We start from the raw sequence: 14,733 nt of genomic DNA on the forward strand, positions 1-14,733 counted from the left end.
ACTTTCCTTTGGCTGAGACAGATCCTAATAAACCTGATTAAGAGTTATTATACCTGATCAATACAAGAACATATTTATTCATCTGTGTACCACTGGCTAATAATCATACTTTTAGTATTCCTTTTAAATTGTTCTTAGGAAGATCAGAAATTTCTAGTAGTGAGGTAAGCAATGTGTGCTTTCCACTCTTGACGGAATAACACAAATATTTACATTGAGAAGACACTGATATTTGTCAATGATAAATGTTTGGTCTTATTTCATGAAAGTGTCTATTAATTCAACTATACAGTAATTTTCACAGGTAGGTACTAATACCATTTCAGTTTTTTTAATGGAAAAAAGTAAAGGCACATGAAAGAATTGCTAGGAATTAGTGGAATCAGGATGTGAGTTCAAGTAATTTGTCTTTGTAGCCCTTTTCTTATTCACTACATCATAAGTAACTATTTAAAAGGATGATAAAATGAAGTCTTAAAACATGACATGTAATAAATGCCACTGTAGCTCAAAAAAGGGAAAGATCAATGTGTTTAGATTTAGTGGGAAAGCCCCAGGAGGAAGACACTTCTTTCTGTGTGCTTGAAGTTGAGGAAAACTGAGTCCATGGTGTGTCTCATGAAGGGTCTGAGATATGAAATGAATGCAGAATAAAAATAATGGTCTTTTTAAGTTTCAAAATATCAAATTAAACAGTGTTGGTCAACATGAAAACTCTCCAAGAGAAACAAGGCACGATTTCAGGAGTGGTTTACCTGGTGGCCTCGGCTGAGATATCAGGAACCAAGTGGACGCAAGGCCTGGATTAATACTAAGGCACATCAGCAAAGCAGGCCCTGGCAGCCCAGGTTTCATCAACACAGGATGAGGAAGGGAGCAGTTCCTCTCATTACCTGTCCAGTGTAGTGTTCTCTCACACAGTGGTATTTTGTTCCTTGCCTTTCAGATTAAACATACCTTATTGTAATTCTTGATGTAATGAGTTCCCATTTTACTTAAATCATTATATTACAGGCAGGAATTTTAATAAGGATGGAGACCTTGTTGACTGGTGGACTCAACAGTCTGCAAATAATTTTAAAGACCAATCCCAATGCATGGTGTACCAGTATGGAAACTTCTCCTGGGACCTAGCTGGTGGACAACATGTATGTCATCAGCACTCTCTTGAAAAGTTTTAGATATATTCAGTCTTTTTTATTGTTGTTGTTGTTGTTGACGACGATGATGTTTTATTTTTTTGAATATAGATAACATGTAATGTTACATTAGTTTCAGGTATATAACTTCGTGACTTGACAATTTTATACACTGTGCTTTCACCACGAGTGTAGCTACCATCTGTCTCTTGACATTGTTATTACAGTATCACTGACTGTATTCCTTATGCTCTGCCTTTTATTCCTGTGCCTTCCTCATTCTATAACTGGAAGCCTGAATATCCCTCTGGTCTTCACCCGTTTGGTCCATCCCCCTCTCCCCTTTCCCTCTGGCAACTATCAGTTTGTTCTCTGTATTTATAGTTCTGGTTTTTTAATTCATCCTTTTTAGATTCCATTTATGCGTGGAGTCATATGATATTTGTCTTTCTCAGCCCGACAACATAATACCTTCTAGGTCCATCCATGTTGCCTCAAATGGCATGATCTCATACTTTTTTATGGCTGTGTAATATTCCTGTGTGTGTGTGGGCGTGTGTGTGTGTGTCTCTTCTTCCTTACCTGTTTGCCTATCCGTAGACACTTAGGTTGTTTCTGTGCCCTGGCTGTGGTCATGCTACAGTAAATAAATATATCTTTTCAAGTTAGTGTTTTTGTTTTCCCTGGGTAAATACCCAATAGTGAAATTATTGAATCATATGGTATTTCTATTTTCAATTTTTTGAGGAATAGATATAGTCCATCTTAAGTGCATTATTGATGCCTTCTTAACAATCCAAATACAGGTAAGAATCTTTAAGCATCTTTTGTTTTTTAACAGCTCAATGGAATTAATACACTGGGAGAAAATATTGCTGATAATGGAGGCATTGGCCAAGCATACAGAGTGAGTAATAATATTGTTTCCCATTTTAATGTTTGGCATATATATTTATCATATTTAATCACTGATGTAAAGCCTTTAGCAAAAGGTGCATATAATGTAGGGAGTAAGCAATGAATAGAAAGTAGAAAATACCTGGGGAAAAGGGGGATTGGGCAGTACAGTTATGATTGAGCTGAACACCAGTCTAAGCTCCTGAGAAGCTGAGGAGAAGAAACATGGAATGTTATATGAGCAGAAATGAGGAGACATGCACGTTCCATAGAGGAAGCAACATTTTTCTAAGAAATAATCTCTGAAATATTTTTTTAGAAAAAGTATCTCATAAAAAGGATTATTTCAGTCATTGATCAGTGTACTAAATGGGACCCCCAGTTTCACAGCAGGTGAAGCAGTTAGGAACCATAATCAGCATCAACCACAGTCCAGTTACAATGATACAGTGAGGGACTGAAGTGATATGGCCTTGTGGCATGTGGCCTTGTAGTCATCCAAACTATTATATCCAGAGGGGTATATCCATGGAGCATCCCTGAGAATCTCGTTTAGCCTTCCATTCATTCTTGCATTCAACAAATACTTGTTGAGGACCTTACTATTCTCAGCGCTGGAGATGTAACTGCAAACCTTCCATAAAAGATGTCATTATTTGATGGGTTGAAGGATGATGTAGTCGATGCCATGTGCACAAGAAAAAGTAGGGATTTTCACAAAAGAGTAGAGGGATACTGGTCTTGGAATCAACAAGGAGAAAGAGAGAAGGTAGTTTTAAATGCCTCTTCTAACCCTGAGGTAGCTCACATGTGAGACAATGAGCAGTGCCTACTTGAGAGGTACAAGGGTCAAGGTGCCTCAGGACAGAGCCAGGCTTCTCTAAAACCAACACAGATGGAATGTCCTATGCAATGGATGAAGATGTAGGGTTATTTTCCCACTATATAAATGTATGGGTTAAAGGGGAGTAGGAGGGCCTTAGTGGTTGGGCCAGGAAAGGGTAAGCAGTGAGGGAAAGATGACTGGTAGAACCTGTGACTTGGCAGTGACCATGGATGATCAAAGTGTGAGACTTGAGAGATTAAGCTGCCTGCAAAGCTTCCAAAAGAATGAATCCCAATGGAATCTGGGGTGGGTGGGGGGTGGTACATTGCTGCTTCTTTGAATGCTTGGTAATATTTTGACTGGATGCCAGTCAATGTGCATTTTACCTCTTAGGATACTAGGTATTTTGTTTTCACACAAATATTTTTGAGCTTTATACTTGGACACAGTTAAATTCCTTAGAAATGGTTTGATCCTTTTGGATCTTGCTTTTACAACTTGTTTGGTGGGACTAGGGTAGTGTTCAGTCCAGGGACAATTATTCTCCACTGCTGAGGCAAGACCCTACTGTGTGAAACTCAAGGTCTTCCATTTTTGTCCTGTGTGAATACTAGGCATTTTTATCTCTAATCCTTTTTCGTGGTTCCTTCCCTAGTTTCTGGTAGTTTGCTCATATGCATACTCACATACTCAGCTGAATACTTGATCTCTAGAGATCCTCTTCTGTGTGGCTTTCTCCTCTTCAGGACTCTGTCCTTGGTGTCCTTGAACTCTCAGCTCCTTCTCAACTCAAGCAGTCCCTTAAGCTCTGATTGAGTTTCTCTTCTCTACGTTGTAAACTGCAAATGCTTAAGGCAATACACTGGGGCAATTATAGGGCTTATCCTATATGTTTACCATCTCAGAGAGGTCACTCTCCTTTTTGCCTGATGTCCAGTGTAATGTGCACCATTGTTCCATATATTTTGTCCATCATTTGGTTGTTTCAGCAGGAAGGTAAATCCAGTTCTTGTCACTTCATTTTGCCTGGAAGTGGATGGAATTGGCACTCTTAATACTCCCAAACCCCGACAGTTATTCTAATATTCAGACAGATTAAAAATCATTCCTGTAAAACTCTAGTCAAAATCTGGGTTGATGGTACTTCCATGAAGATCCTCACCTAAAACAACTACAGAATTATTATAATGAAGCAAATTACAAGTGTGCAAATATTTTATTATATGTGAAATCATAGCATCTAATACCTTGTCCCCTTGCTATATTGTGAGCTTCCTAGGAGGGAGCAGGATCAAGTCTTCCCCATGCTCCTAGCATCTTTTCAAAGGAGATACTCAGTAAATCTATATCAATGGCAAGGAGGAAGAAATCAAATATATCTTCTGCTTATCTGAGTCATCACTTTCCTTTGTATTAAATTGGAAGTAACACATCTCAGAAAGTTTGTTGTAAATCTCTTAAGTATATTTAGTAGAGAAAAACTACATTTTTTAATAGTGTTCATAAAGCCTTACGGATTAAGAACACTTTCTGACATTCAAGTAACCTAAATTCCTTCTTCCTAATGTAACTGAGTTTCAGTCTATTTTCCCTTGTCTTCCAGGGGGCCATAATAACTGCTCATCTTTATGCTTAGAATCACAGGATACTAATTTTTAAGAGATCTTAAGGAATGCCTTGACTTTGGGCCTGAATCATTCAAACGAAGTCTGATGAAAGTCTTTTTGCTAAGAGTAATAACTGTGCTAAATATAACCATCACAAACTCCCTTGGCAATCCATTCTTCCAACAACTGGACTTATCCATCTCTCTATAGAACAATATTTAGATAAGTTTTTCATCATTTATTTAAGTCATCCATTCATTCAACTGACATTTATTGATCATTGATATTTTCAGACCATTTGTAAATAAATTCTGGTTTTCTTTCTAATCCATGAAATAGTTGTTAAGTTTCTATATGTAAATATATTATTATGGCGATCCTGATATAAAAGGTTAATTGGTTACTTGGTTACATGGTCTTTTGCATAGATTTATACATAAATTTCAAAATTATAAACATCATGTTTCTATTTCATTAACTGCCTAGGCCTATCAAAATTATGTTAAAAAGAATGGTGAAGAAAAACTACTTCCTGGACTTGACCTAAATCACAAACAACTATTCTTCTTGAACTTTGCCCAGGTAGTGTATCTTTTTTGATTGATAGATATGAAAATCATTTTGAGTTATAATTTCATAGTAAGTTAGATATTGCATGCTGAGTTTTCTTGTTTTAATCAGTTATGGCAGAGCATTTGACTTGACTGACTTTCATTGTTTATAACAGACTATCATATCATATTAATGGTAATTATGTTTCTGGTTGCCTATCACTGAACAATTATTTGAAGAGTAAATGGTTGGGGAATGCAGAATTCCAATTTAATTTTTGCAATAGGAAGTTGGCCTGCTCAAACAAATAATCTTTGACTGAACCTAAGCACACTACTTTCCTTTTTCTATCCCTATCCCTAGGTGTGGTGTGGGACCTACAGGCCAGAGTATGCTGTCAACTCCATTAAAACAGATGTTCACAGCCCAGGGAATTTCAGGTACGTGGGTTTGAACAGCAGTCAGGTGCTCCAATATTGACTCCATTACTTCTAAATTTGGAAATTTTTTTTTTTCTAACTGTGACTATAAAATTTTGAAATACAGTTGTTGTTTTTTTCTTCTGAGGGTCATGGAACAAACGATCACCAGAACAAAACAGGATAAATGTCATGTTTACATGAGCATAGCCTTGACTGCTGTTATCCTCAGAATATACGTGACCAATGCTCAGTGCTTGATGGATTCCAACAAAGATGCTGCCTGAGAATAGTAGCTCTATTTAAAGCTAGCATAGACATTTTTAAGAGGCTATGAAAAGTTTAAGCGTAACACCAATGAGTAGCCATTCCAAAGAAAGATTTGCATTCAACATAAAGAGAAATGTTCTTTAATTAGAGGTTGATTAGAATTAGAGGCTTAATTAGATGTAATCAGTGGCTGTCCAACATAAAGTTAGCCCCAGAGCTCCAGGAGAGGATACCTTGAAGTGGAAGTCAGAGAACAGCTCATTAAGGATGCTGGAGAAAAATGCGCTGTAGAGGGGAGGGTTGAGTTAGAAGAAATCTAAAGTCCTTCCGAGACCAGAAAATCTCAGAGAAATCACAACAGTGAAAGAGAATCACTCGAACCAGTGTTTCAGTGTTAAATCCTGGATCCCTGTGTATCTAGTTTAGCACTAAATTATTAATGCTCCCCCTTCCAACATACTATACCACTTCATCGCTGCTAAATGATAAACAACACTTCTCAAGCAGGAACTCTGAAAAACAAATTAAAAATTTTGTAGAGTGATTAGAAAAAGTTTGAGAAAAAGAATTAAGGGGCTGAGTTTTAAAAGCCCTTCCTAAAATAGCCATAAGTATACTGCCCGGATCATTCACTCCTGGGGAAAAACTACATTCAGTTATGAAACAATAAAATAGCACATTTACAAATTAAAGAATTTACTCAGCTTGTTCTAGTATCATCATTGTAATCACCATCATTTAGTATTTGCCTTAACAGTTCTTTCAAAATTCATTCATTCAGCAACTGTTTATTGTATGCCCAATATGTTTATAATCCAAGGTAAATTCAGTCTTGGTAGAATATTCAAATTAACTTCTTTTTTAGGTAATGAGCAGCAAAAGTCACTAGGTCAATTCCTATTATGGTTTACCCAAGTAACTGTTTCGTTTCTAGAATTTGCTTTTTCCTTACTGAAGCCTTCAGAAGTGAAGGTACAGGAATCTAATTCTGAAGGCAACGAATGCAATTCATACGCTCACATTAACCATGATAACAATCTAATTGGTCAAAGTTCTTCCCTCCATATCCCTATGAACTAAAGCATATGTCCGTAGAAACCTAAGTGAATTTAAGTAATATTATTGTAGTACGTGATACACCTGGCATCCTCAGAGAATGAGGCTTGCAAATTGAAAGCTTTTGATAGCTACAATTTGTCCCTTGAGTGTTAATGTTTTCATCTTAACCACTGGATGAAAATTTCTCTGTTTAAAGTATTTTCTACCCTGTTGCCTTATTAACACAGTATCCTCAACAAAACCTAGCCTTTGTTTTTAAATGACACAGACTATTGTTATGACTACTAGTTGGCATTTTAGTGCTTATTAGTCTCCTGAAATCCTCAAAAGCTAGTGTGGGGAGCAACTTATTCCTACAATACGGAGCCACTGATGGGGATACAGTAGTGCTTTTTTTGACTTTTAATTTTGGCTTTTTATTAGGGTTTTTCTGTTTGTTTCTTTCCTAGTTCTCTTTTCTGTTACTACATTGCCTGCCTTTTGCCATCTCATTCCTTTATTCTGATTAGGTCAGAAAGCATATCTTTATACTTGTATGGTAAAAAAAAAAAAAAAATGCAAGCTTTGAAGTAAGAAACACTTGAGTTCCACCCATGATTCTGCCATTTGCAAGCTGTTACTTAATCAATTTCTTAATGTATAAAATGAGGATTAAGTTCTCATAAGAGCCATTGAAGATTAATGTTAATAAAGAAGTGTCTGTTACATATATGTGTGTGAAAATTAGTACTAGAATTATTTTTAGACACGAAAGGTATAAACAGAATAAGAATTTCCATGAGTAATTTGAAACAGTTTTTATTAACTAAAGTCAAGGGCTCTTTGTTGCTCATTTCTTATGTCTGTATAGTTCAGAATGTCAGTAACTGATCACCGGTTAAATGATATGTAGGTAAATATGTAACTGTTCTACCTTCAATTTTAAACTGAAAGGATTTTATTATAAATATGTAAAATTTTCTCTCTATAAAAGTACTTACTATTTTATTATAAAATATGTAAAATTATTTGTAACTTTCATTTTCTCTATCCTGGTGCAAAAGATGCCTCCTTGACTATTTTTCATTTATAGCAAGAAAAGTATGTGTTGTTTTTTTTAAAAGGGTAAATGGAATGCCAACCCTTTGTCAAGGAAACTATTATTTTCTCTGGAGGTAAAGGGATTTCCTTGGCAAAAGGTTGAGGTTACATTTAGTTTTGGAAACAAGCTGCTTCCTGGCTCTACAAAGTAAAACATATTTTTTAAAGAGCCTTAAAAACTAATAGAAATTGAATTGCTAGTGAAAAATTGTGCATAGTGGGCTGTGTAGAAACATTTCTGAAATAGAGGGAGATTTTGTAAGCTTACGCTTAAATATTCACAGTATTAACAACAAAAGACAAAATATACTTGATATAAAGCTGAATCTATAAAACAATTTGTTAGGTCTGAGCTGTAATTGTCTTATTCTTCCTAACCAAAGTCTTATGTACTTTACATAAACTTCTAAAAACTTTAGTATTTAAAACAAAAACATTTCCCCATGAGGTTCTAGAAATTGAACTCAAAATTTAAATGACTTCTTTGGAAATTCAGTTTTTCTTAGCCATCTGCAGTCACTCAGAATGGTTGTTATGCTAATATTTACTATATAAACTACACATGTGTTTCTAAAGTTATTCAGATGTAATACTTCTAAACAATATAAAAGGGTCTGATACTTTTTTTAAAGGAAGTCCAAAGGGACAAAGTGATACCAATGTATATGCTACTTAAATAGCAAAAGTGCTAATTTAGATGCTTAAGTTGCTAGGGTCCCCTTTGTGGCTCAGTCAGTTAAGCATCCGACTTTGGCTCAGGTCATGATCTTGCAGTCTGTGAGTTTGAGCCCTGCATCGGGCTCTGTGCTGACAGCTCAGAGCCTTGAACCTGCTTCAGATTCTGTGTCTCCCTCTCCTCCTGCCACTCTCCTTCTCATGCTCTGTCTCTCTCTCTCTCTCTCTGAAAAACAAACACTTAAGAAAAAATTTTAAAATAGATGCTTAAATTGGTGGATAATTGTCTTCCAGTCAGAATATAAGGGCACTTTATAGAACTAACACTACTAATAAAGCAAGAAATTTTCCCCACAGATTAATTTCTAGCACTTTTTGTAAGAGAGTCTTTCTAGTGTTTTATGTAGACATTTCCAAGTAATATGGTGATTTTATTCCCTATTATTCTATGATATAGTATGCATATGCTAAATCGTCTTTGAAATACTAATGTTTCCTCCATTTACCTTAAATATTAGCATTGGTTTTGATATTTTGTAAGTGTTAGTTTGGATTTTGGTGAACCTTGTAGAATTCCTGTTAGCACTTGTTAATCTTCAGACTGGATCTGGGAATCTATTCTGGCATTTATTTCTTTGTCAATCCATAGTGGAGCATAAGCTGATCAAGGTGACCTTACTTTAACAAAATCATCAACAACAGTTAATGATAAAGATTGGGTAGTTTACTTATGAATGAAGCTAGTTAACCTGGTAACCAAGTCATTCATTTAAAAGAAGGAACAAAGGGTTGTCAGAAGACCAATTAATTGCAAAAAGCTCATTCAGTAATTCAAAAATCCAGTTAAGTGCAGGCAGAGGTAGTCTTCTTGGTCACCTGATGTTCAACTCTCTGTACCTTAAATGTTTTTAAAAGAAGTGATTATTTGCCAAGGCAATAAACAACAATAGTACAATAAAATATTTTATATAATAAAATAAAACTTTCAAGTAAATCACTTTAAGAAATAATTAATAAAAGCCATTTATCTTTATTATTATAAACACATATGCCACACAGTTTTCATGTGGCATGAAATTCAGGTAAGTATTTTATGTAATATTAATGAAATATGACCCCACTCTTAAGAGAAAGGATTCGTTTGATTAATAATGTATCCACTTTTTGAAATAGATTATTTATGTCCTCCATCCAAAGATTTAATGTAAACAATAAGACATTAATTAGAGTGCTAGGAAGGTAAGTGAAGGCCTGGTACGTTGTTGACCTAATTATTCAGAATCAAATTGTCTAAGCGAAGCCTTTGGATGGAAAGAGAAGAGCTGGAATTGAAATGAAGAGCTAAGTGTGCCTGAGGTTGAGTGTTGCCACATTGCTAACTCCCATTGGTGCTTTGTGAAGACTTCCCTTTTTTGAGGTGTGTGTGTGTGTGTGTGTGTGTGTGTGTGTGTGTGTGTGTGTTTAATTTCCTTAATATTTTTATGACAAATGTAGAATTAAGTCATGGGTTTGGACATTTTACTGAAGTACTTGTCCCCATATGATTATATCTAAGACACAATCCTTTTATTAAAAAAGTTTACTAAAATGAAAACAAAAAAGAGCACCTCTTCCATTCAGTGACTCTCAGATGATTTCCTTGCCCATCAGGGAGCTTCCTCCCCAGTTTGAGGAACAATCGGGCCACCATGATGACTGTCATTCAGCCAGCATATAGGGCTTCCTAAAGTGGAAACGGGATTGAATTAAATGAATCAAAGCATCTTTCTGTCTCAGAGTCCATGAGCCCAGAAACTTAAAAGACTAAAGACCAATACAAATTCCTGATGTCTAAAATCCTTTTATTCTTTGGAGCGCCTGGCTGGCTCAGTCGGTAGAACATGTGACTCTTGATCATGGGGTCATGAGTTCGAGTCCCACATTGGGAATAGAGATTACTAAAAATAAAATAAAATCTTTTTATTCCTGCATATAATCACTTTTGACCAAGTATCAAGTGAATTTGTTCTTAAACTTTTAGATGTAAGAAGTGACACATTTATTACTATTATTATTATTATTATTACTATAATAGCAAATTAACTCAATCGCAAGCTCCCACCCTAAGCAAGGAAGTAAGAAGTTTAATTTCAGTAGTTTTCAGTGTACTCCTTTTTAAGATTGTTCAGGAACCCGAAGACCTAGAAATTAGGGAATTAGCCTCCATCTCCAGCCTGCTGTGGTCACTGCTGATATCCCTGCAGTTCAAGGGCTCCCTCTGAAGTCAGGTGGCTCCATTTCCTTCAGGTAGTCATGGGCAAGGGCCCATTACACCCCATCCTATCAGAGGTTCTCTCAGGACCCTGCTCATAGTGAGAGGCATGTCTGTGCCATTCACACAAAGGAGAGGGCACATTACTGGGCCCCTCCTCAGCACTGGGAAGCCAGTATTTTCCATATCAAATGGACTAATAGATGTAAATGCCCCAGCTCTGGCCCCCACCCCATTTCAATCACCACCCGCCCTCCCCCAAATACCAGGAAGATTCCTATTAATCTTTAGGACTTTTCTAGGAGTACTAAAAATACACACATAACCAAAAAGATTTACATTCTCCCTGAAGGGATAGAGGAGTTGTGATGTTGGGGATGAGAGATAGTTGATGTGGTAATAGTTGACACATTAGGGAGTCAGATTTTCAGAAATTCAGTTATCTTTCCTGGAATGGGAATAAGGAAAGCAAATGCTTGCTTTCTCTCTAGTTGGTTGTAGCAAATAAACAACAAAAATGCCAAGCAGGACATTTTCTTTATAATGCCCTATTCCTCGTATACATGTAATCACCGTGACCAGCCAACAGACTCATTTATTCGGTATGTATGTCCTGAGTCCTACAATATACAAAGCACTGTGCTAGGCTTGGGGGGAGGGCAGCAGGGAGCAAGAGATACACAGTATTTTGCCCTCACATTACAGTGTAGGGTTATGTCAGGAAGTAAAGAAGAAGAACAAATCACTGTGAATCGAGAGGGCTACTGCAGGTGGAAGGAACTAATCTGGACATTATTTGAAGAAAGCCTCTGAGGAGGGGTGTTTAAGTGGAGGCATGAAGGCTGAGAAGGAGTGAGTCATGTAGTCACTGGGGAGTAAACTTTCCAGGGACTATGGTCAGTGGGAGCAAAAAGCTCTGAAGAGGGAAAGAAATTGGCTGGTTTGATGAATGGAAAGTTGGTCGGTGTAGTTTGAGAAAAATGGGATGAAGAACGAATGTACTATGAGGAAGCCGGGAAGGTCGGCTGGAGCCCTCAAAACACTGGAAGCCACAGAAAGGAAGTTGACTTTCATTCAAGCCCCTGGAAGATTTTAAATAAGGGAATTAGGGGATTTGATTTAGAGAATGGGTTAGAGGAGATAAGAGTGCAAAGATTTACACTTAGCACATCTGCCACGTAAGGAAATCTCAGTAATTAGAACATACTCTCCTGTCACTTGCTTGAGGTCTTCCCATCACCCTAGTCTGTTTGCCTCCCTGCCCTTCCTCCCAATCCAAGGTGGGTGTGGTGGGGTGGTCCCAGTGGGAAGAGAAGGGGAGGAGCTGGTTTGGGGTTGACGTGAAAACATCACCTCTGCATCACTGTACTGACCTATCTGTCTCCTCAAATGTTGCTTGGTGCCGAAAGTGGGTTGGACAGTGTTGTTTTTGCCCATTGGGGTCAGAGATAAGAAGAAATTGACTTTCTGCCAGCCTTTTCCAGTTACTCAGGCTGAATCCAGTTTCTGATATCTATAGAGTTCTTTTGGAAAGAAAGAAAATAATTCTCTTCCTTATTAAATCAACAAATATCTATTTAGTCTGTTATACTTGTTATTGTGTGAGCCCTTCCAAAAGATAATGAACACTCATGATTTTATTTTTGACCAAACTCTTATTATAATAACTGCTATTCCAAATATGTATTATTCATTTATTTTACAACATGTATATCTTACTTACTTTACTGACAACCTTAAGATGCATGTACTATTATTATATGCATTTATAGAAAAGGAAAGTGAAGCACAGAGAAGCGAGATAGATTCAACTTATAACCAGGATTCAAGCCATGCCGTCTTCAAATCTGTGCTCTTAATTCCTGTGCTTTGTTACCTGCTCACTTAAAAATTCTATTAACAAATAACAAATTTATTCTACCTGTTTCTTTTTTATGATAATTATTATTCTCTTAAACTGTAAATTTCAAATTCCCTCAATAGGCCTACACCTATAGAAATTCTGTAGAGCTTCTCCTATAGGGTATGGACATAAGTATCAAATGCTGATGATGACTTTGTTTTGTTTCACAGAATTATTGGGACTTTGCAGAACTCCCCTGAGTTTTCAGAGGCCTATCATTGCCGCAAGAACTCATACATGAATCCAGAAAAGAAATGCCGAGTTTGGTGATCTTCAGAAAAAGCGACGTAGCCTTTGGTTAGCCTTGCCAACACCATGAAAATGGGAAACTCTGTCCAAGAGAAAATGGGCCACCGAAGTCACTGTAATTACATGGGGGTAGTTAACAGAGATGAGAGAGCATCATTTAGAAATGAAGTTAGGTTATTCTGGAAAAGGTATGGAGAGGAGGGGTGGGGTCTGGTGTCTGTCAAATCAATCACTTCTCACTGTGTAAATAACGCTTTATGTCTAAAGATATTACCATTCATTTCTGTTTCTCATACGATCTGCCAGTTTGATGTCACCTCTTGAAAACAGTGTTAACCACTTGATGTAGACTGGGATTTCTAATCAAAGGGAGAAAGAAGAGATTGGAGAATACAGTTGGCTCCAAAAGCACAGCAGTGGCATGAGAGTTAAAACACACATTGCCTAATTACTTATTTTTATTTTTATTTGTAACATTTATGTTCCTGCAAAAATCTTCCAAAGAATTCTTATACATGTTGGGGCCGTGGGACTTAATGTGATTTTAAACCAGTTTTGCCAATCATCAGTTATTCATCCTGAAATCATTGTATTTTAAGCTACTCTTAGGGCGAAAATGAATGTCTGAAACTATTTTTCATTATACCTGCTTTCACTGATATTGAAATTCTCAAGGCTCCCTGCAATTTTCTAAGCAATTTCTTGTTCTCTCTCCCTCTCAAAACTTGATCTTTTTAAGAGATTTGTAGTAATGTATAAATAATAATTTTTATATTTAATTATTACATTTATGACTAAGTAATTATTATTATAGGTAATCACTGAATATCGAAGTTTCAGACAGATAGTTCCAAACCAAGATCTGTAAAGTGATGTACAGATGAAGATTTGAGATTTTTACACTTATAAATCATATTGATAAAAAAACTTTAAGCACAAACTAGGTGAAAAAATGGCCATTGGACAGTTGTCTAAAGATACATAAGACCTGTGGTTTACAATCAGGATTTTCAGAATAAAATCTGTCCCTGAGGTGGCTCCGATAAAAGGGCATCTATATAGCTCTGCATCTCTTTATCTTTTCGGGTTTGTTGTCTGATGGAAATATTTTGATAATAAATTGAAATTGTGAGCCCATTACTCACTAAGCCTATTGTGCTAGCTGTCTAGCTTTGGAAAGTGCATTTCTGAATATAAATGAGAGGCTTCCCCACCTCAGACAGACCTGCTTCTAAAATCCTAACTCACATAAGAGTTCTGGGAGGGGACTGTTGCGTCCCTGATAGGAACTCATCTCTTGAGGCTTTCATGTTCTCTTTCCCTGTCCTTTTGGCTAGTTTGGTTCATTTCATTACTTGATTAATATTTTACAAAAGAGGCACACTTCCAACATCCTTATTTTTCCTAACAAAACGAAAATGAGGGAATTTCTGTTCAAAATATGAGTGTTGGTTTTCTTGCTTCTTGAAAGATGCCCATTGGCCTTTTTTTAAAGAAAAAAAAAGTTATTGAAATATAACACACAACAGTTTCATAAAACGTAAGTGTACCCAGCTCAGTGAACTTTCTCCTACCATAGACAGCCCTGTAACCAGCACCTTTAAGAAACAGAACATTACTAGTGCCTTAGAAGCCCCTTCTTCCAACCACCACTTTGCTCCTCCAAGGACAGCTACTGTCCTGACTTTTAATATCATACATTAGTTTTAATTAATTAGTATGTGTTCTTTTGCATCTGGCTTCTTTCACTCAGCATTACATTTGAGATTCATCCATATTGTTGCATTTGACTGTGGATCTTTCATT

General features: G+C 36.6%; 1 protein-coding gene across 5 annotated transcripts in view; it reads left to right on the plus strand.

Moving 5' to 3' along the window:
- Positions 1 to 14,067, plus strand: part of MME (membrane metalloendopeptidase) — a 99,090-nt gene extending 85,023 nt beyond the window's left edge. For all 5 annotated transcript variants that reach the window (XM_058730279.1, XM_058730281.1, XM_058730282.1 and 2 more), the window contains exons 19-23: positions 1,015 to 1,148; positions 1,981 to 2,046; positions 4,956 to 5,051; positions 5,385 to 5,461; positions 12,849 to 14,067. In XM_058730279.1, the coding sequence (XP_058586262.1) occupies positions 1,015 to 1,148; positions 1,981 to 2,046; positions 4,956 to 5,051; positions 5,385 to 5,461; positions 12,849 to 12,948 (473 nt within the window). In that variant the 3' untranslated portion in view covers positions 12,949 to 14,067. The remainder of the gene's footprint in view (positions 1 to 1,014; positions 1,149 to 1,980; positions 2,047 to 4,955; positions 5,052 to 5,384; positions 5,462 to 12,848) is intronic.
- Positions 14,068 to 14,733: the final 666 nt, after the last annotated feature.

Source organism: Neofelis nebulosa, chromosome 5 (assembly GCF_028018385.1).
Source record: "Neofelis nebulosa isolate mNeoNeb1 chromosome 5, mNeoNeb1.pri, whole genome shotgun sequence".
NCBI classification, from domain to species: domain Eukaryota; kingdom Metazoa; phylum Chordata; class Mammalia; order Carnivora; family Felidae; genus Neofelis; species Neofelis nebulosa.